This window comes from Indicator indicator, chromosome 12 (genome assembly GCF_027791375.1).
Source record: "Indicator indicator isolate 239-I01 chromosome 12, UM_Iind_1.1, whole genome shotgun sequence".
NCBI classification, from domain to species: domain Eukaryota; kingdom Metazoa; phylum Chordata; class Aves; order Piciformes; family Indicatoridae; genus Indicator; species Indicator indicator.
Genome location: NC_072021.1, coordinates 9,310,863 through 9,333,527, shown reverse-complemented (window position 1 = coordinate 9,333,527; position 22,665 = coordinate 9,310,863). Strand labels below are relative to the sequence as shown.

At 43.9% G+C, this 22,665-nt stretch overlaps 1 protein-coding gene across 1 annotated transcript in view; it reads right to left on the bottom strand.

Annotated features, from left to right (window-relative positions):
* Nucleotides 1-202: 202 nt before the first annotated feature.
* TNFRSF11B (TNF receptor superfamily member 11b) overlaps nt 203-22,665 on the bottom strand; it is a 41,998-nt gene continuing 19,535 nt past the window's right edge. Inside the window, 2 exon segments of the mRNA XM_054385280.1 lie at nt 203-244; nt 1,150-1,248. Of these exon segments, the coding sequence (XP_054241255.1) occupies nt 203-244; nt 1,150-1,248 (141 nt within the window).

The window sequence follows — 22,665 nt, the reverse complement described above, 5'->3', positions numbered from 1 at the left end:
CCAGGACTAAGCAGGCTCTATTCTTGCTTCGAAACGTAATTTCCTGGGTACTCTTGCAGTGTGGTTGGTGTGGGCCTTGGCTCAAGGAATGAAAATGGAGCCCTTGGGCCAGCCAGCCACAAATGTCACCCCCACTTATCCCTAGCAACATATCCCAGCTTGGCACACATGTGCCCTTGCACACGGCCTTGGTCCAGCTGCGTCACTTACGCAGACGCTGATGAGTGCTGGATCCATCTGTAGCCTGAAGCAACACATTGGGGTAGTGTTAGAGGTTATAGGGATCACTGATCCATCTTTCAACTAAGGACAGCTATGTTTCAACTTACCCTGAAGCTCCTGCCTCCTGCTGTTGTTTTCCCTCCATCTCTCCACTTTGAGAGTGTCTGTCTTTCAGGTTTCCCCTTTACACTAGGGACGTGGATTTCAGCTGATTGACTATGGCAGATCAGCTCACAGTCTGCAGCCAACCTCCTCCCTCCAAGTCGTTACAGCACCACAGAAGGGCTGGGTGGCAGAATCTGGGTTGACACTGAGGCAGTGAAACAAATTCACGGTGTTCATATTTAAATGAACGTGCCTTCATGTTTAAATACTTAACCATTGCATCCAGAGAGCGGCCTGCCTGGGTGATCCTCACACTGCTGGTGGAACACGTGGCAGGTTCCTTGAGCATCCTTTCCACTGATTTGCCAGAGTGGGTAGACTAGACTAGAATGTTCCAGTTGGAAGGGTAGACTAGATTAGAATGTTTCAGTTTGAAGGGTGGACTAGACTAGAATGTTTCAGTTGGAAGGAACCCACAGTAATTATCTAGTCCAAGTGCCTGACCAATTCAGGGTTGACCAAGTTAAAGCATTTTTAAAAAGATTTTATCCAAATGCCTTTTAAACACTGGCAGGCTTGGGCCAATGACCACCTCCCTAGGAAGCCTGTTACAGTGTTTGATCACTCTGAGTAAAGAAAAACCTTCTGATGTCCAGTCTAAACTGTACTGGTACATCACTGAGCCATTCCCATGCATCCCGTCACTGGATATCAGGGAGAAGAGATCAGCACCACCATGTCCACCTCCTCAGGAAGTTGTAGAAAGAAATGAGGTTGTCTCAGCCTCCTTTTCTCCAAACTAGACAAGGCCAAAGTCCTTACCTGCTCTTCACAGGACATTCCTTCCAGCCCTTTCACCAGCTTTGTTGCCCTCCTCTGGAGGTATTCGAGGATCTTCACACCCTGCTTAGTTCGTGGGGTCTAGAACAGCACAGAGCACTCAAGGTGAGGCTGCACCAACGCATGAACACATGGCTAATCACCTCCTCTCACCAGCTGCTCATGTTGTTTGATGCACCCCAGGCTGCAGTTTGCCCTATTGATTGCTAGGGTACTGCTGACTCATATTGAGCCTGCTGTCAACCAGCACCCCCAGATCCCTTTCTGCAGCGCTGCTCTCCAGCCACTCCTCTCCCAATTTATACTTGTACCTGGCATGACTCCATTCTATATGCAGGGTCTGGCATGTTGTACTTGGTACATTTCATCCAATCACCCACAGCCCAAGACTCCAACCTATCTGAATCCCTCTGCAAGGCATTTTGTCCATCAAGACAGTCAACATCACCTCCTAGTTTGATATCACCAGCAAACTGCTTAACATTGCATTCAGCTGGGCTAATGGTGCATAGAACCTTGGCATTAAACACAAATACATTCAGACATGTGCTTGTCTGCCTGTCTTATTGAACCACTACTCACTGCCATGCACTTCCTAATTTTTAAAGCCAATTCTTTACAGGCCTTTGTAACCAACAGGTCATATAGGATCATATCCGATGTTGCTCAAATGCAACCATAGGCCTGCAGCCCATGAAATTGTGCATACTTGTGATTTATTTTTTTTTTTTTTTTGCCAGCATGGGGAATAAACAGTGCAGACTTCTCAAGAAGTTGCCTCAGTTTACTGCTTGGTTTAAAAAAACAAAGCAAAACAAAACAAAAACAAAGCAAAGCAAAGCAAAACAAAACAAAACAAAACCAAACCAAAACAAAACCAAACCAAAACCAAACAAAACATGAAGCATTTCAGAGATTCTAATCACCAAGGAATTTCTACAATAACTTGTGGCTTAATATTTATTTGTGGATCTGTAACTGTTTGGATTAATTTGTGCTGGGTTTTAGCCAAGCAGCTCTGTTTGTACATGGAGGATGATCTAGCCAGACCACAAACTTCAATATGCTCTCAGATTGTCTTTGAACCCCAGGCTTGGCAAATGGCAAAAATGATCACTTTCTACCACTTTAGTATTTTAATTTTGTTGGGCTATATATAGTTGAATTTACAAAAACTGTCTGATTTATGGTCAGGCCTCCTTTTTTTGTAAATTTCCTTTTGATTCTAAATTTCCTCTTCTACAGTTTATTGTACTTGGTTTACAACACTAAGTGTAGATATAGGAACACATACTCTGAAGTCCCCCTTCCTCCCAGAACTAACTTAATATGGCTTTGTTTCAGCCTCATAGAAATAACACTAGATGAAAACTAACCCAATTGTCAGGTCAGGAAAATCTCATTGGCTGTGGAATTCCATTTTTTTCTGGGATGATTAGAATTGCCTTATGAATGGTACCACGCTGTGTTGAATCATATATTATTTGTAATGTGCTTTTGATTGTCTTTGTATGACTAGATATATGATTGGGCTAGTTTCACATGTTTTATTGTTGTGGAGTGGAGCAATAAAACGTGAAAGAAGCAATCTTTCTCTGCAGTATCTTTAATAAAATTTGATTTTTCCTTTGAGATTCTCAAGAAGGAAAAAAAAATTACTATTGTCTGTCCATATGGTTTGCTACAGCAAAAAGCAAATCCAAATCACCTTCAGGTCATTATGGTCCATTTGCTGTAACACTGGGATTAAATTTTGGCTCAACCAGCAATTGTTCAGTTGTAGAAAACAAAAAAACAAGGCAGAGGTTTCACAGCTGTAGGTAGGGGGAACATGTGAATTTTGGACTGGAGTGTAGAAGTGAGCTTCCCCCAACAGCAACCTGTGCCCCCATAACCCCCACTCCATGGAAAGAGGCTCTGCAGCCCAAATGTCCATTCACATTCCTGTGCTCACCCTCATCACTTCTTCATGCACCCAGGCAAATCCCCAAGATGGGCATGGTCAGATGCAGACCTGCTCCACACTGTCAAACAGCAGCCCCATCCTGTGGCAGCTCCACCAAGCATGATGCTCCCTGACCACCTCAGGGCTATTTCGGCTGAACTGAGGAATTAATGTTGCAAAAGCTTTTTGTTTGGGTGGTGTTTTACTACTCATTGTCATACTGATGCCAGGGGAGATTGTACAGCTGGGCAGGGTCTCCAGTGGCAGTGCAGAGTGATGCTTAGTGACAAGGTTTAACAGACAGCTCAGCAGAGTTAGGTTAATGGTTGGACTTGACGATCTTAAAGGTCTTTTACAGCCTAAATGATTCTGTGATTCTATAAGATAAAAACTTTTGGATCTGATAGGAAACTGAATGGGATGTGGAAAGGTGAGAAGCAGTACCTGTGAGAGGGCATTTGTCTCATGGGGATTCACACAATCCAGTGGGGTGAAAAAACCCCAAATGCTGAAGATCCTGGAGGATGGGAATGTACAAAACACTGTCAGGCAATTTGTTTATCACCACTCTATTCTCCCAAATTCATTCTGGGTTCCTTTTTTTCCTCAATAACATTTCTTTTGTTTATAGGCTGGGTTAGAGCTTGTGGGAGGAGAAGTATAGCCTGTTATGGTGCCTGGGGAAATATCCAGTTTTCCCAGGTGTCTGGGTGGAGTCTTTGGGTGTTTGTTAATTTTAACAGAACCCCCTTGGTGTTTGCACTTGTCCATGGTTATTGTCAATGGACTGAACACACAAAGGTCATGAGAAACATTCTGTCCCTTCAGCCTCTCTGCTGGAGAGGGGAAGCACTGGGAGCCATGCTGCACTGACACCTGGAACATTGAAATCCATGTAAATCACTTCCCTTTCTAGGGTATTTTTCTCCATCAGCTGCATTCAGAGTTTCTGTACAACACACACACATATATCTTTGGCTATTCCTTAGTTAATGGGCAGGAGGAATAACTCAGTGCTTCCATGTCAGTCTCATGTTAGGTTCAGAAAGGTTAAAAGTTTGCCATACCATTTTCCACCATTCTTAAGTCTAGTCACAATGCAATGCAAGAAAAATAAATGATACAAGTATAAGACTATAGCTGCTGTTACAGAGGGTTTTGTCTACAAAGGAGGACTATCTGAAAAAAAACAAAAAGGATGAGGCTGGTCACATTATTAACACAGCACCTCCTCCTCCTCCTCCTCCTCCTCCTCCTCCTGTAGGGTCTTATCCCAATGATTTCAGTAGCACTACTGGTGACTTGCCCACTTGTATTTCCGGATGTAAAGTGAAAGGAGGGTATTTAGTCATGTTTGGGGAATTCAGCTTCAGGGATTATTTTTCAGTCTTCCTGCAATATGATAGTCAGGCTTAGGTGAGTATGATGTGCCAGTAAGAAAAATATCATTACTGTCCATCAGAGTTCTGAAATACAGTTTGAATTGGTGCTCAGAGCAGTGTCTCATGGCTGACGGAAGCCACAGAGTGGAAGGAACTGTACTCTGGTGCCAGGAGCATCTCTTGATGCCAGCGGGGTCCAAGCCATCCCAGAAAGATTCACTTTCTGTGTATCAGTGTGAGCTGAAATCCTTCCCCCCGACAATGACCAGGCTAGCTCAGTCTGGAAGCAAATGCAAGCTGTATTTACAAGCAAAACTACAATCTATGATGAAATGCAATGAATATGTACAAATAGACACAATGCACAACATTCACAAAATATATACAATCAACAGAAAAGCACAACCAAGCTCCCTTTGCTTCCCCCAAAGGGACTTTCCCCAAGGGGCCTCTCCCCCCTGACCCCCCTGGCAGAAGGCAGAGAGTTAAGAAGCAGAGAGGCTGTTAGACTTAGCTCGTTAAGGTCAGTGTGCTATCTTCAGCCAGAAAAGAAGCAGCAGCAGCCAGACAGCCCTGCAAGCAAGCTGAGAACTCAGACTGCCCCACTTTGTTTTGAGTAGAGATTCTTAAACATTTCTATCTCCCCAATGGAAGTGTTTAGAATAATCATTATTTTGCTTTCTTACACCCAATAGTGACTTATTTACACTCTTTCCCTTTCTCTGCTTGAACTTTGTGCAGAAAAATTAACAAGACAGTTTTAAACCATCACTTTTCAAAGAGAAAATATGGGCACGATATGAGATGGAGAGAGAAGCACTAAATGCTGCCTTCCTGGCAGAAGGGAGATTTGTTTTGCAGGGTGGCTCAAACCGTGACTTTGTTATCAGACCTTCATGCTACAGCAGTTGGCATGGTCTGTCAAGACTGTCTACCAGCTTTGACTATCAAGAGGACAAAGGAAAAACACACAGACAGTGTGATTCTTCCAGGGCCACAGAAGTAAAAGAGCTGTCAGCAGCTCACAAGATGGTTTTATTGGTTTCCTTCTTGCTGTAGCAAATCTGTTCTTTCAAAGAGTCAGAGAAAGTGAATGAAACAAACAGAAGTGGCAAAGGAAGGGTGAGACAAATGAATAAAAGCAGGAAATTGCAAAAGACTCCAAGCCATTGTTTTGGATCCCCTGAGAAAACAAAGCTTGAGGTCTGTTTTCCATTTCAGTTGGTTGCTGGACCCCCTTGATACAGCTATGGATGTTTTAAAGGAGACAATGCAGTGGATACTACAGTGGAGTCAAAACATGGTGAAGCCCTCATGCTAAAGGAAAATTTTGTGATGGTGAGTAAACAGATTACCATTTGCATGTGAAGAAAATTTAATAGACTTCTGGTTTGTTGTTGTAATAAATGGTTCTGCAGCTAGCTGTTTGTGTCTGTGCAGGGATGTGATGCTTTGAAAACAACAATCTGTACTTTAGTGGGAGCTGAGCACAATGAGGCATGTGTGAAAGGTAGCACCGTGGTCTCTCCATGGCTTGGCTCTTGGAGGAGCTGACAGAGTTATCCTTTGGAAGGAGCTGAGAATTGTGCAAACACAACCAACTCAGCCTGAGATGGGCACCAGAAATCAAGCCATGCTACAGCTCTTGAGGGCATCTCAATAGGAACTAAATGAACATCAGTCCTAATTGGCAGCTATGCCATTACATTCAATTAAATTTAGATCAGTTCTTTATGAAACACACATTAAGGATTTCCTAACTAAAAGAAAAACCCAAGCAACCAACTGCTGTTAGCAAATCAAGGCTGACACAAAAGCTTTGTCATCACAAATACATGGATCCTTTGGCTCTCAGTGTATGCTGTTTCTGAAGTCTTGGCTTCTCAGGCAGGAGCAATTTCAACTGTGGTCAGTTTTGTTGCTCACTTGAGTTCTATTCTTGCCTAGAAAATACATTAAATCCCAAAGTGGTAGTGCTTCATGGGCACCATCAAGGAATATTGGGGAAGGTTATAGTGACAATGTAGAGATGTGCTAATGATATCATGCCTCTGGAGATCACTTAATCCTGAATTATAGAGGGTGTTGAAGACTTTCTAAATGTTGTTTGCTGAAATGGGGCTACCATAGTTCAATACCTTGGAGCCTAGGGAATGCACAGGAGATGTGACAGACTTCAGTGAAGTCTGTATTCGTATTCAGACCATGGGCTGAGGAAAAGGACTTGAGATTCCTGGTAGACAACAGGATGACCATGAGCCAGCAGTGTGCCTTCATGGTCAAGAGAGCAAATGCCATCCTGGGATGCATTAAGAGGAGTGTGGCCAGTAGGTTGAGGGAGGTCCTCCTCCCTTGTCTATTCTTTGCTGCTGAGGCCTCGTCTGGAGTGCTATGTCCAGTTCTGGGCACCTCAGCTCAGGAAGGACAGGGGCACTGAGATGGCTAGGGGACATCTGTCATATGAGGAAGGGCTGGGAGAGCTGGGGCTGTTTAGCTGAGAAAAGGCTGAGCAGGGATTTTATTAATGCTTATCAATATCTAAGGGGTGGCTGTCAGGAAGATGGTGCCAAACTCTTCTCAGTGGTCCCTAGTGACAGGACAAGAAGTAATGGGCATAAACTTGAACGTAGGAAGTTCCATCTAAACATGAGAAGGAATAAAATTCTTTAAGGGTGGCAGAGCATTGGAACAGGCTGCTCAGAGAGGTGGTGGAGTCTCCATCTCTGCAGACTTTCAAAGTCCAGCTAGATATGTTCCTATGTGCTCTGCTTTAGGTGATCCTGCTCTGAAAGGGGAGCTGGACTCAAAGATCTTCAGAAGTCCCTTCCAACACCTACCGTCCTGTGATTCTGTGTCCTGAAGCTTGTTTCTCCCCATTGTAAGTGCCTTCATGCCACATTATTGTCTTTCTTCAGTAGCTGCTCTCTCAGTCTCTCCTTTCAGAAGTATTTTGCTCTATACTGCCAGTGGTACCTTTCTTGGAGCCAAGATCTTGACTCTGGATCTCTCACACCTTGGGTATGTGCCTTGCCAAACAGGCTGTTGTGGAGACTGAGCAAGCTGTTTTCACTGGCAATGCCAGGTAGACACTGCAAAAATTCTTCCTGAGGAAGCTGGCTTGTGTGCTCCCGTTGAAATGGGCTGGCTTTGACAAATGCACACTTTCTAACAACATGGAAAATTCCATGCTGGTCCTGCACTTTCAGAGATGCCATTTAAGTACAGTTTGCTTGAGTAGACAGTGGAGTAGTGCCCAGCACAAGAAAATGAGATGAAAAAAAAAAAAATAAAAAAGACAAACCAACCTCCAAAACCTGAAATGAAAGTGAAAAGCAGACACAGCATTCCCAGCACCCAGAGCCAAGGGTTGTGGTCAGTCAGCAAGAGAAGGTGACAAGTCTGAACTTCATGCTCATTTCTGATGAAAAAAACATCAGTGTTGATCTGTTCCCACCTATGTTTGTCAGGGGTCCCTTTGCAGCTGTTTGGTAACAGGATCTTTAGATTCCAAGGTTGCAGGCAGGCAGCAGGTCTTTATCCCCTCCTTTTTTTTCCTTCCAATTTTTGAAGTTCTGATCCAGTTTTCTTTGCTCTGCTTCTCAGCCCCCATGCACAGAGGCTTACCTGCTGCTTGGGCTGGGGGACATGACATGCACTGGTGTTTGGAAAAATTCATGTCAAAAGAATTTATGGGGAAAAAGAATTTCAATGGACAGTTGTAGCCTTTCTCTTCAATACTCCATCTCTCTCCAGTCCATTTTCCTCTTCTCTTGCCTGACTCCACTACTCTAATCTTCAAATTACATTCACAGGCTATGCAGACCACTACATCACAAGAGCAAATAATCAGAGGAATGTTTAATTTGGAAACAAATAAGAAAGGACAGTCAGGTAAAGGACACCTTATTTGCTTTCTTGCAAGAACAAGGAGATATTCAATCATATTTAAAGCAGCATAGTGTAAATCTTACCAAAGGGAAATGATTTGATACTATGCAGAAGCACTAATGCACAACCACAGGATTTAAGGAAAGCCAAGGTCAATAGGAATAATGAGGGGAATTCAACATTTGTATGAGTAATAAGACCATAAAATTATGTCTGATGGGAATTTCTGTTTTGCTAAAGAAACATTAAAACAGCATGCTTTTAAAAACCATCCAGGGGTGTTATTAAATAAAATCTTAAAGAGTGTTGGTGAGCAATGGAGGAAAGACTAATATAAAGAAAGAGGGAAGGGACTTAATTAACTTCCAATATCTAAACCTGTAGGCAGGATGGTACAGAGCTCCAGACTCCCCACATCCACCTGGTCTGCATGTGCTGATGAAAGAGCTGGCACAGGCTGCATGGCTGTTCAGTGCTGTCTCATGGCTGGTGCAGAGGTCAAAGTCACACTTGCCACAGCTGGGTGAGTGGGAGAAATCCCTCCCACCAGATTGGATAGCTTGCAACTTGGGGTCACTTTCCCAGACAACAGGATTTGTCACATCTTAATAAATAGAAATGGTGACAGAAGCTCCACAGCACTGCTTTCTCTAACATCTTACAGAGCTGTTTCACTTGAATTCTTGAACCATCTTCATTCCTGTATTTCATTTGTGCTCCAAGTAAACAGATTGGCAAGATTTAGTTGCCTAATGAGGTAGAATCCTTTCATCTTGTATCTCTGGAAGCTTCCATGGTCTGGGGAATAAAAAAAAAAAAAAGAAAAAGGCTTTTATGAGCAATTATTTAATACATTTTAATCATTATTATATCTTAATGAAATACAGAAAACATGAAAGTAGTTTAAAGACATTTGCTTAAATCTCTTTAAATGAGGGATTTTCTTGTAAATGATACTCTTCAAACTGAAAACTGGAGGATTATCTCATTGTAATATCAAGACAAACAACAGTGTCATTCTGAATATACCCAAGAGTGTATTTCTGAATGCTGAGCTGAACACTTTGGAGCTACAGACTGAAAGAGTTGGGGCTGTTCAGTCTGGAGAAGAGAAGGCTCCGAGGAGACCTTCTTGTGGCCTTCCAGTATCTGAAGGGGGCTACAAGAAAGCTGGGGAGGGACTTTTTAGGATGTCAGGTAGTGACAGGACTAGGGGGAATGGAGAAAAACTAGAAGTAGGGTAGATACAGATTGGATGTTAGGAAGAAGTTTTTCACCATGAGGGTGGTGAGACACTGGAACAGGTTACCCAGGGAGGTGGTGGAAGCCTCATCCCTGGAGGTTTTTAAGACCAGGCTGGATGTGGCTGTGAGCAACCTGATCTAGTGTGAGGTGTCCCTGCCCATGGAGGGGGGTTGGAACTCGCTGATCCTTGAGGTCCCTTCCAACCCTGACAATTCTATGATTCTACATGAGAACTACAGCATTTGAACTGAAGAATTGCAGACTGCAAAGTTTAAGCAACCATTCCAATGGAGCTGAAATTTCACATTAGTAAAATAGTGAAGAGCTTCAAATAAAGCCCAGCTTGTCTTTACCCATCTCTTTAAAGCAATTTTCCAGGCATATGGTAACAAACTGCACCATTACAGTGGTGCTGTCACAATAAGAGTCATTGTGAGTTCTGGGTGTGTAGCATGCAGGAAATATTTTTTTTTTTTAATGTCCAGTGGAGAAAATAGAAAGATTTTCCCCCCAACACACTGGTGTTAAAAATACAGAATAATTATCAGCTGAGGCAAGTACACTTCTGACCTAAGCATGCATGCACACCACCTAGTTTCAAGTCTGCTTTGTTCTAATAACCAGGTGAATTTTTCCTCAGGCTGAGGGCTCTGAAACATGTGCCACAATCTCTCTGGAGATGGTCTCAGGTGATATGGGTCTCACTCATCATTTATGGCCTCTGGTCCTGCTGGCCAAGGTCCAGTAGGTTTCATAGTATTAACATACCTTGTGGCATTCACACAATCACAAAATAACTGGATGTTTGAGGATGGAAGAGACCTATGGAGTTTCAGGTATCTGCGAGGATGTAGACTCTATAAGCTCCCTGGGAAACCTACTCCAGGGCTCAGTCAGTTTCACAGTTGAAAAAAAAAAAGTGTTTCCTGATGTTCAGAGGGTTTCAGCTTGTGCCTGTTGCTCATTGGAATAGTCTGTCTGGTAATGGAAGGTGATTCATGTTTTTTGACACACTGTAGGGCAATAAACAGCTTTTCTGATTTCCTGAGTGGATGCTAAAGCTTTGGGAGTCCTGTCAGAAATGAGTAGGTATAAAGTCAACTCACATTCAGCTTGTGTATCCTTGGGGCAAGCAGGTGAACTGTGCTGCTGGCTTCCCTCTGGTTGGGTTCTGGTTCTGTTTGTCAGCATGCATCACTTCTGCCTTCTTCCACATTTTCCTTTTCAGGTTGCAGTTGTGGGCTTCACCTCTAAGCATGCAGGTCACAAACAGCCACCTCAGGACCCTCTCTTTTATGACCAACATAAAAACCAGACACAGAAATGCCAGGTGTCTAATGTGCATGAGATGTGCCTTAGCAGAGCCAGGACAGAGCACAGCATGCCATGAGCCAACACAGCGTGACCATGAGCCAGCAATGTGCTCTCGTGGCCAAGAAGGCCAATGCCATTCTGGGGTGGATTAGAAGGGGTGTGACCAGTAGGTCAAGAGGGGTTCTCCTCCCCCTCTACTCTGCACTGGTGAGGCCACATCTGGAATTCTGTGTCCAGTTCTGGGCGCCTCAGTTCAAGAAAGACAGGGAGCTCCTTGATGGAGTCCAGCACAGAGCCAGGAGGATGATGAAGGGAGTGGAGCATCCTCTGTATGAGGAGAGACTGAGGGGGCTGGGGCTCTTGAGCTTGGAGAAGAGGAGACTGAGAAGTGATCTCATCAATGTTTAGAAATATGTAAAGGGTGAGTGCCAAGAGGATGGAGCCAGGCTCTGCTCAGTGATGCCCGATGACAGGACGAGGGGCAACGGGTGGAAGGTGAGGCATAGGAAGTTTCAACTAATATGAGGAAAAATTTTTCCCTGTGAGGGTGACAGCTGGAGGGTGACTGGAACAGACTGCCCAGGGGGGCTGTGGAGTTTCCCTCTCTGGAGGTATTCAAAACTCACCTGGATGCATTCTTGTGCAATCTAGTGTAGGTGATCTTGCTCTGGCAGGGGGGTTGAACTGGATGAACTTTCAAAATCCCTTCCAGCCCCTGAAAGTCTGTGATTCTGTGATTCTATGATTCATGTAATTATACTGTTTTCTATTTTATCCTACTTAACTCCTTCACCATTGCCTACTCCTCTTTGTGAATCTCTCTTTTTGTGGTCCTGCTCTCCCCTGCTTCCCTCTTTTGCTTCACAGCCATTTTATAACAAGAGATTATTTAGCTGTGAAGCTGCTGCTCAATATGAGCAGCTGGATGAACTGCCTGCAGAAGACACATCTCACACTGCTTCTCCCTGCCTAAGAATCCAGTGAGGATTCAGACTATAAACATGGGGGTTTGTTCTATTCCTGCACTGAGGGGTGGGACTGGAAAGGGAGAGGGTTTGGGGTACTCAGTCATAAGCACTGGGGCAGAACTGAAAGTTTGGACCCTAATGACAGCTGGGTCAGAATCAAAAGGTGGCTCAGATCAGGATACACATCTGGGATCAACTCTCTTTAATGTGTCAGCTCTTCTGAAGCCTTTCCTCATTACATCATTTCTTACCACCTATTCCAATGCCACAGGAAGAAAAGTTGCACTCCCCAAGTGTCACTTGGGACCATCTGAATGCCCACAGGCTGCTAAAGCAAGAACTTCTTTAATTATTAAGAAACCAAGGGCTTTTCTTCCAGAAAGAGCTAAATAACTGATTTCCTTCTTGCATGCAAGTCCCAGAATTTCTGCAGAAGTGGCAATTATTCATTTGTGTCATAAAAAAGAGAGAGCTACACTTCTGAGTAACTGAGAAAGTTATTCAGTGTCAAATAAAAGCTGCATTCACTTTTTGTTGAACAAAAATCAAGCAATTTTTATTTTATATTTTCTTTCAGACAAAGTAATGGATAACCCAGGTGAGGAAAAAAAAAATGCCAAATAAGCATGTCTGTCTCTGAGCTGTTTTGAAGGTAATCACTTCAACACCTGGTTGTTGCTTGGGAAGAAAAGCTCCTTTTAATACATTCTGCCAACTCTCTTAAAAGTTTGGCTTCTCTTCTGAAGAGATGCAGGAGTGCAGGAAAATCCTTCTTACTTTGCAACTTCAGGCCATATTTGCTTTGGATGTGATGATTAGTGGGTTTGATTTACTAATATGACTTTATTAACAGGCTGCACACAGCAGTCCCACAAAGAACAGCCTGCAAGGCACAGAAAGGCAAGGATGTACCACAGCAGAAAGTGGGACACAGGACCTAAGCAAGTTGTGTTTACCATAATGCAGTGAATTGGGGCCTTTTTAAAAACAGGCATCTAAGTCAAGGGGAAAACAAAATTTGGGTTTTTTCCCTACCACTCTCTGAGGCAGAAGGTAGAGGCAGATGGCAGTTGCTCCAATCAGGAACCTAGAGGTGCTTTCAGTCCCCAGTTTTTCCTAGTCTTTCTTTATAGTAGGCAGTTTTAAGCCTGTACTTTTTGTCCTTTTTACACAGAGGAACTAAACAGTTCTGCCCCTGCACCACAAACTGTTTGTGACAATGCCTGCTAAAGGAGATGTTTTCTGCATCCATTTAATCTCAGAAAATATATCTGTAATATATTAAAACAGTGTAAGATAACACTTTGTTCTCTGGCTCCTGGTCTTAGAATCATACAGTCACAGAATTGTCAGGGTTGGAAGGGATCCCAAGGATCATCCAGTTCCAACCCCCCTGCTGCCATGGGCAGGGACACCTCACACTAGATCAGGCTGGCCACAGCCTCATCCAGCCTGGCCTGAAACACCTCCAGGGATGAAGCTTCTACCATCTCCCTTGGTAACCTGTTCCAGTGTCTCACCACCCTCAAGGTGAAGAACTTCTTCCTCACGTTCAATCTGAATCTCCCCACTTCTAGTTTTGCTCCATTCCCCCTAGTCCTGTCACTACCCAGAAGCAATCAGATCTAACCATTTGTTGTATAACCATAATGATTTCATTATTTCTGAAGGTTTAAACACATTTCCCCACCCTGATTTTGCAGTCACACACAGTGTTTGTGTCAACTAGAGCTATTCCACTTACCACAGTCAAGTGAGGCTCATGTCCCTGTTAGCTAAGCTCAGTTCTTTTGTGCTTAGAAAATAAAAACAGGATCCTGAAAAGCATTATTATGTTTTTCTCTTTTGTTTTAATTAAAAATCCTTTAAGTTGCTCTTGTTTGGTTTTGAAGGGAGGGAGACAGAATTGCCTGCTTGACTTCAAATAAATGAGTCTCTTTGGAAGGAAAAGTTTACTTCAACCCCTGGCTTTGAATTGGAGAGTGCTTTCAAGTTTTCCCATGTGAATGATCTAAACTCTTTGACTTTCACAGCTGGGGTTCCTTGAGCCCTTCCTGACAGAGTAAGAGGAAGTTTCAGGTTGGGTTAAGCCCCCTTGGGCTCTGCCCATCAGTGCCTGCAGCAGACTCTGTAAGGAAGGTGGCTTTGTGGCCATGGGAGGGGAACAGAATTTCCATGGCAGACAGATGCAGTTAGCAAATAACCAAGCCAAAGCTCACTCTCTTGCCATATCCAAACAAAACCCAGTGCCAAGTCTTTCTGAGCACAAAGGCATTGGACTGAGAAGGAAAATGTGAAGTGTTAAGTGCAGTTGACACAGATGAAATGCTTTGCTTCTCCGTTTGAAGCATGTTGATAGTATTTTAATCAAGCATTTCAAAGGAACCCAAACTGTTGACTCAGGGTAACACCAGTAAAGTGACCCTTGGACTTAATCTGAGATTATTACTTTTTTCTTTGCTCTTGCCATCAGAAGGCAGGGACTAGTCGTTTCCCTTGAGGCTCCTTCTGTTTCCAGCAGCAAAGTAAGCCTTGCTGATAGGAGTTCCCAGATGCTGCTCCCAGTGGTAATCCCCCTTTTCTCCTCTAGCTGGGAATGCCTCTCCAGGAAGGAGATAGCTCCTTCATATTGTCTCTGGCCCCTTTCTACTGTGAAGACAGAGGGTGACCTCGGGGAGGCTGCAATAAAATGAAACTGCAAACCAAGGCATGTAGCTGTGCAACACCAGGCCAAGCAAGATTAGAATCAGGCATTCACTGAAAGATTCAGCTTTTCTTCACAGGAAAATTCACAAGACAATAGGAACAAGAGGAGACCAGACTCATTAGCATAACCCAGAAAGTCTTTGGGCAACCAGATTCCTGTCTCTGAGGGCTCAGAATTCCCCTCCAGCACAACCAGCAAGTGCTTGTCTGGGAGAGAGAAGTGAAAAACCAGTGGCCCTGAAATCTGAGCTTCTGCAAGAGCTTCTCTGCTTGATACTCAGTGGTGCCTTCAGGGGATTGCAATGGCTGCAGCAGGAGGTTGAGTGGCTGGGTTGGCTCCCAGGGCTGTGGTTATTGCTGGGGCAATGCTGCATGGTACAGCTGAACTAAAACTAATTTGCATCCAGTTTTTCCTCAGCCCATCTTTCCAGAATCACTGAAATCACAGAATCACAGAAACATTCAGGTTGGAAAAGACCCTCAGGATCACCAAGTCCAACCCAGAACCCTACTCTGTAAGGTTCAGCCCTAAACCATATCCCCAAGCACCACATCCAAACCACCTTTAAACACATCTAGGGCTGGTGACTCCACCACCTCTCTGAGCAGCACATTCCAATGTCTGACCACACTTTCCCTGAAAAAACTTTTCCTAATGTCCAGAAGCAAGAGGATTTTCTCGCTTTGACTAAAGTAGTGATTCCTCTTGTAATTCTTTGTCTGAAGACTGTAGCTGTCACACTGAAGGTATTTCCTTTAGCAGCAATGGCTCTCTGTGCTGGCAGTGGTGTAGACTGGCTCCATTTTACTTGCCTGTGGCAACTGAATTTTTCAGCAGCCCTTTCCTTTAAAGCATTTCCAAATCTAAAAGGAACAAATAAGCTGTGGACACGTGAAGGATACCAAGCATAAACCTTAAAGCATCATTAAAAAGAAATGTTAAAAGTAAGACACATCTTTTCATGCCTGACATGGGGCTGAAGCTGCATGACTGAAATCACGAGTGGCACCACACCACAAATCAAATGCCTTCCCACCAAGGGCAGTTCTAAAATGTGCTTTTTTGAAGAAGTGTTTTCTCATCCACTTCAGGTTTTACTCAGAGAAAGGCACATGACTTGATTTTCCAAGCCTGCTGGAGAGAAAGGAAAGGAAATCTTTCTTCATGGCTTGGGGTAAGAACAGAGCCAAGTGTCCTATGATTTAAAACTTAATATGGAATTTTTATTCCTTAGGCACCACAGAGGGAAACTGAATGAAACAAATTTATACAGATCAGCTAAATCCATGTATGACAAAAGAGTCTAAACTCATGCTTCTTATAGTATATTTTCAATCATGAGGAAACATAGAATTGTCTTTTCTTCTCTCTCACTTTCTCATTTCTATAGCTTTCTTCTGCCTGCCTGAATAATGCAACTTACCTATTTCTTTGTATCAGAGCTCAGTAGTGAGCCATTGGTACTGGTGAGTCAACATCTTTTCCCACAAGTTCAGCACTTGGGATTTTTCAGGGAAACACTGCCAGCTTGTTATGTCTCAATGGGATTTTTTTTGGAAAACACCTTACATTTGGAACTTAAGATAAAACCACCACTGAGCATTATGTAGATGACCACCAAGGGCCCAGCTTCTCCCTAAACAATACTTTACCAAGAGGGTGGTTTAGTACTCAGGAGGTGAGGAAATTACTCCCAGGCTGCCTTCAGCATTGGCAAGAGGCTCCCTCCAGGCATCTCTGAACTAAATATTAACTTACTCTGGAGCAAGAGTGAATAGTGTCTCTTGGGCTGAATGTGAAATTCAGTGCTCTCCTACAAAAGAGAAATCCAGGTGGCTAGAAAAGAAATGTAGACATTTCTATTCTTTTCATTGTAATTATTGCAATTTACTGTTCAATTAGCCAACTCTTGAAGTGCACATTTATTCCTACAATTAAACTTTCTGTGGGAATGGGATCTCCTGGGCATAAGAGCAAACCCAGGGAACTGCTGATTAAGTACTTTCTGTGCTGAACCTGAGCTTGTAGGTGGTTTGGTCTCAAGCAAGGCTAACCAGGGAGCAGTACTGATGCTTTTTGCATATGTGTCAGATTTATTATTGCTCCAGCAAAACTGAAGCATGTGTCTTATAATACCTGCACCATGGGAGCAATGATGATTCTTCACAGCACTGTATTTTCCTAGCTTAAGGGTTTTCCTAGTCATTACCCTTCATACAATCCAGACTTTTTGGTTGTCAGAGTCCTTTTACTCTGCATTCTGTGGGTGTTTGAGTTTGTCCTATATTCTTCAGGATTACATTGCAGGATGTCACAGTAACCACCCTCTTATTGTGGTGTCAGAGGGAGCAGGGACATTTGTGTGGCAATAGGTGCAATTTCTGCCCTTCTAAAGCAGCTTGTAAACACAGCATTGCCCAGAGCAATAGCATGGGGCTTTGCCATTCTGTTTGCTGCCAATGCAGCCTTTGTACTGCCAAAATGTTTTTCATAGGGTCAGTAATTTGAGGTGGAGTGGCTCTGAGGCTAATGCTCCTTGCAGGTTAATGCTACTCCTTGCACGTTTTCTACATGGTCACAGAAGGGTGGCAGCATGGCTGGACAGGAGAGGGGTGAAATGCAGTGTAACAGCAGTCATTTGCTCTGCCAGAGCAGAGGAAGGTATTACATCAATAAACTGTGAACGCTAGGAAAGCAGAAACAGCAGTAACAGGGCTATTGTGTGACCAGAATGGTTTCAAGGAAATGAGAATGATAGGACATGAAGACTCAGCCCTCTGTGTGTCTCACCCAACATTCTTCTTTCTGAAGTGCACATAGAAACACTCTACTATCACTTTAACTGGAGAGAACCTAAATTAATGGTGGCTGACTCAGAATTTGGATTCACAGTGCTGTACAGAGAGGGTTTTATAGAAACATGGAATTGTTTCAATTAGAAAAGTCCTCTAAGATTGTCGAGTCCAGCTGTTGACCTAACACCACCATGGCCCTTAAACCATGTCCCAAAGTGCTGTGGTCATGCTTTTTTTTAGCACCTCCAGAGATGGTGACTCCACCACCTTCCTGAGCAGCTCACTCCAATGCCTGCCCACTCCTTCAGTAAAGAATTTTTTCCTAATATCCAATCTAAACCTTTCCTGGCACAGTTTGAGGCCACTTCCTCTCATTCTATAACTTGCTGCTAGGGAGAAGAGACAAACACCCACCTCACTCCCACCTCCATTCACTCATTGCTGGTGAAGTTTTGTCACTTCCCTGGGCAGAACTGTAGTGAAAACTGGGACCTCATTACAGTCTCTCCCAGTACTGCTTGCTTGGTCCTTCAGACAGCTCTGCAGATTGCACCAAGAGAGGGTTGATGTGATGCAGAATTGCAGGGAAAGATTTACTACTTCTAAGAAATTTCTGGAGTTATTTTGAGGTTATTGTGCTTAAAATAAAAGACATTTTTAACTCATCTTTGAGAGAAAAAGGCAAACTTGCAGGCCTTAAAATCCTTCCAGATGGTACAGTTGGGTAAAATATAGAATTTGCCACCCTGCTGCAAGCCCTAAGTTAGGACATCAGAAATCTTCTTGTGGAAGTTGAGTAAAACTTGACAGGCTCCTTTGAAAAGGATATGCTATATGTCAGGGAATTATTAATAAAAATGGACTACCTGGGGTAGTTTCAGGTTTACTGTCATATTAAGGTTATAAAATTAGCTACAGAATCAACTGTTTATCCTGACTGATAAATGAATACACTCCTCCTTTTCCTGCCTCTGAAGAACTGCTGGTCACCTGGGCTCTCTGGGATAAAATTTCTGCCTCACCTGCTTTTCTTTTTCCATTGACTTCTGCAGAGTCACTCCTGATTTGTACAGTCATAAGCCATTGGGGAACCAGGCCCATGGCCTCCAGCAGCACCCAGGGGGTGAGCAACACAGTTCTGGAGATGCAGAGTGGTTTGGGTGAGCACACATCAGCCCATGCACCCAGTACCGCTGCATGGACTTGCTCCATACCCACAAGCTCCGTGGCTCAACTCTGTCCTTGGGCTGCAGGGATAGAAAGCTGCATCCTCATCACAGAGTCAATGGCCACAGCCCTCCAGCCCTCTTTTGGGAGGCTGAAGCACTCTACAGGTGGTAAATGCCCAAGTGGTGATTATGTGGGGAGAGACATCTCATAGCCTGCAGTCTGCTTTCCTTGGAGGCTGAGGAAGAGGAGGGAGGGCATTGTGGGTCCTGGCCATCACTTGTTGTCTGAGCAGGCACTTTTTTCTGTGCCAGTTTAATTCAAATGCAGTCGCTGCCTGCCTGGATTTCTACGACTCTTTAATATGCCCTTGGCCGCTGCCATGGCCCCGGTCCAGGCTGGAGGCTGCATCCTGCCCTGTCTCCAGGCTGACTCAGGGCCCCTTCCCGGCAGCCTGTGGGTACGAGCCCCTGAGGCTAAGAAGGAGGAAGTCCATCCCTGCTGCCACCTCCCTACTTGTGTGTGCTGTTGGACAAGGAGAGGTGGGCAGTAGCAGCTCCTGGTGTGGCAGAAAAGTGAAGCAGTTGTCTGCGCCTAAGGGATCACTTGGGTGGATCACGCCAAGAGGGAGAGCCAGACTATGAGGCTCTTTCACAGGGACATCTAAGCCAATGATGTGGTGGTGAGGAAGGGACCCAGTTTCAGCACACAGACTGGTGCAGCAGTCGCTTTGGTGGGGCTGAGCATCCTTTTACCGCATTTAAAGTGTCCAAGTCCTTGCAGGCTACAGAGAGAGGCCGGGAGCATCTCTAGGTCAATGCTTCTGCAGCTGGGCATTGAACTGCTTTGGTGATGCCTTAACTTGTTTGTGATGATCCTCTCTCAACACAAAATCACACAAATACTGCTACAGGGCCTTCATCATTAGATGCCAAAGAAATTTTTTGTGTTTATTTTTTAATACTTGGGTTTTGCGGTTGTTTCAAGGGATAAAGTCTGATTTTGAGGCACAGAGTGTAAATAAATATCCTGCATTGTTTCTCTGGCTTCTTGAGGTTTCCCCATGTCAGTCTTCTTAGGCTTTCAGACACACATCTCGACAGCAGTAACTACCCATTTCTTGTATCTGTGTGCTGGGTCCCAACCCACGCGGCATGACCCAAGCTGCTCTTCCCTACTCCCATCGACGGGAATAGCCTGGTTTCCCGCTGGCTTCGCCGGCCTGCCAGCCACTCTCAGCTTATTTTGTTGCACTCCAAAAAACACAGCCTTCTGCAAGCACTGACACAGCTCCATGGTGTGGACACCTTTCCCAAAAGTGTGGGTCTGTGGTAGTCTTCCCTAACACCAGCCGGGAGAGAGAGGCTTCTGCAAGCCTGCTGCTGTTTAGGCATCTTGATCTTTAACATCTATGTTTCTGCTCTTCAAAGAATGTAAAGGCCTGATCCATCCTGTACTGACACTGAGATTCCATTCCTTTCCATGGGACTAATCATCCTTTAGGATATATCTTTTCACTCACTTTAAGTGCCAGAGGCAGAGCTGAAGCACAAGACAAATGCCAAATCATCGACACCATCAACAGACAGGAATCTTGTTTTGTGGGCTGACAAAATTCTGCACATCCAAAATGATCCAGATCCTAGTTGCCAGAAAGTTTATTTATTTATTTAGAAGTGGATTAAGACTTTCCTTCTTAGATTTAAAAAAGAGAGAGAGAAAAATAGCCTCCAGAAAGTTCTGTCTTCACCCTTATTGAACCACGCCCTGTTCTCTTCATATAAGAAATATTGCCAAAGCCACAATCTTTCATCCTGTGGTTCCTTTTAAATAACCTCTTAGGTAGTAAAGGTCAGGATGATTTAAAAAAAAAATAGCCTGTTAGTATGAAAGAACTTTTTTTAAATGTGAAAAGACAAACAGAGGAAGCCTACGCAAACTTGCCATAAATACAAGGGCTGAGGATGATGATGAGGGGAATAAACATTGTCTTCACATCTTGTTCACCTGCTTTACTTTGTCTCAGGTTTGTTCAGTTCCAAACTCTAATATATAAACAGAATTAGGTAACTCATTGCAATTCTGAGTCTATTCCTACAGCCCTTTCCCATACATTTGTCCCTCAGCTCCACTGGGTTAAATCATTTATCCATAGCTTTAGCTATTTAGATATTTTTTGCCCTCCTCACTACTGAGCTTATTGCCAATATTGGTTCTACCACCTAATGAAGGTGAAGGAAGAAAAATGGAAAACTCTTTTTTGGGTTTTTTGTTTGCTTCTCATGTGTTTGGTTTTTTTTTTGTTGTTGTTGTTGGTTTTGGGGGTTTTGTTGTTGTTGTTGGTTGGTTTGATTTTGTTGTGGTTTGGGTTTTTTTGTTTGGTTGGTTTGGTTTTGTTTTTTTGCTTGGGTTTTGTTTGCTTGGGTTTTGTTTTTCAATCATTTTTTCCATTTTTTTTGTTTGTTTCTTCACATTATTTGAACAAAGAAACATTTTGGAAGGTGGATGTTCCCAATATGTGACTTTTGACCCAAACTGAAGAGTTCCCGATAGTCTGCAGAAATAGCTGGGCTTTTTTTTTTCTGTAAGTGCTTTCTTATTTCTGAGTCACAGTTTTGAATTACTCTAAGGCTGACTCTTTGGGCACATAAAAGGTGGTTCACAAGCTAACCAGATACCCTTGCCTTGGAGGTGGCACTGTTGGCACATCCTAGGATGGGCAAGATGGGTGTTTGAAGGGGAGGAAGAGTTTGGTTCAATGTAATTCATGAGCATAGCCCATCGAAGCCCCCAGTACAAGTTGTATGCATGGCATACGGTGGATGTGAGTGGGGGGGAGGGGTGCAGAGGGTGTTTGGTTACAGAGACTTGTGCACTCCTAACTAGCTCTTTGAACCTTCATTATCTGGCTAGCTAATACCTGGCTTTATATTTTTTCCCCCCTAGTCTACCTTGGTGAAGCCATGTCTGGAATATTGTGTCTGACTTTGAGCCCCTAGTTCAAGACAGACCTCAGGGAGCTGCTTGAAAGAGCCCAGCACAGAGCCATGAAAATGATTAAAGGAGTGGAACATCTTCCTTATGAGGAGAGACTGAGGGCAGTGGGGCTCTCTAGCTTAGAAAGGAGAAGCCTGAGGGTGACCTCATTAAAGTTTGTAAATATGTAAAGGGTGAGTGCCAGGAGGATGGAGCCAGGCTCTGCTCAGTGATGCCCAATGACAGGACAAGGGGCAGTGGGTGGAAGTTGAGGCATAGGAAGTTCCATGGAAACATGAGGATTTTTTCCATGTGAGGGTGACAGAACACTGGAACAGGCTACCCAGGGGGGGTGTGGAATCTCCCTCTCTGGAGATACTCAAAACCTGCCTGTGCGTTCCTGTGTGACCTGGTATAGGTGATTCTGCCTTGGCGGGGGGGTTGACTGGATGATCTTTCAAGGTCCCTTCCAACCCCCAGCATTCTGTGATTCTGTGATTTTATTGAGCTGTTCGTTCTACAGCAGACTATACTATTAATTGGTAATTTTACTACAAGAACATCCATGAGTCACAGTCAGGCACCATGAATCTATTGTGCTTGGTGATGTGAACAGTATAAAAGGAGATGATTAGAAAGCTTGATATCTAGTTTCTTCTTTAATTTCCTTCCTATTCCAAAACATGATTTATTTTCTGGGACACAAGAGACTGCTTCACTGGAGGACAAGTGTATACAAGAAAAGAAAAAAAAATCTAAAAAGATGTTGAAATGGTAAGGTTCTGCTTTAAACCTATGGGGGTTTATTTGTTGGGGGGGAGGGGGGATGTTGGTTTGGTTTGGTTTGGGTTTTTTTGTTTGTTTTGTTTTTTGATAGCTGAGGGTTGTTTCCACTTCTTGAGAGCACAGCTGGGCAGATGACAGCTGAGGAGCCTGTCTCCCTCAAATATTCCTGAAATTGCTTTATCCTTTTTCGCAGCAAAGGAGAAGCCAACGCGGCAGGATAAACCCTGCCCCTGCTTGCTGGCAGCAGGAGTAGCGGAGGCAGCAGACTTCTCTCTCCTCCCCGTTCCTCTGCTCCCTTCCACCTCAAGGCAGGGGCGGCCTCACG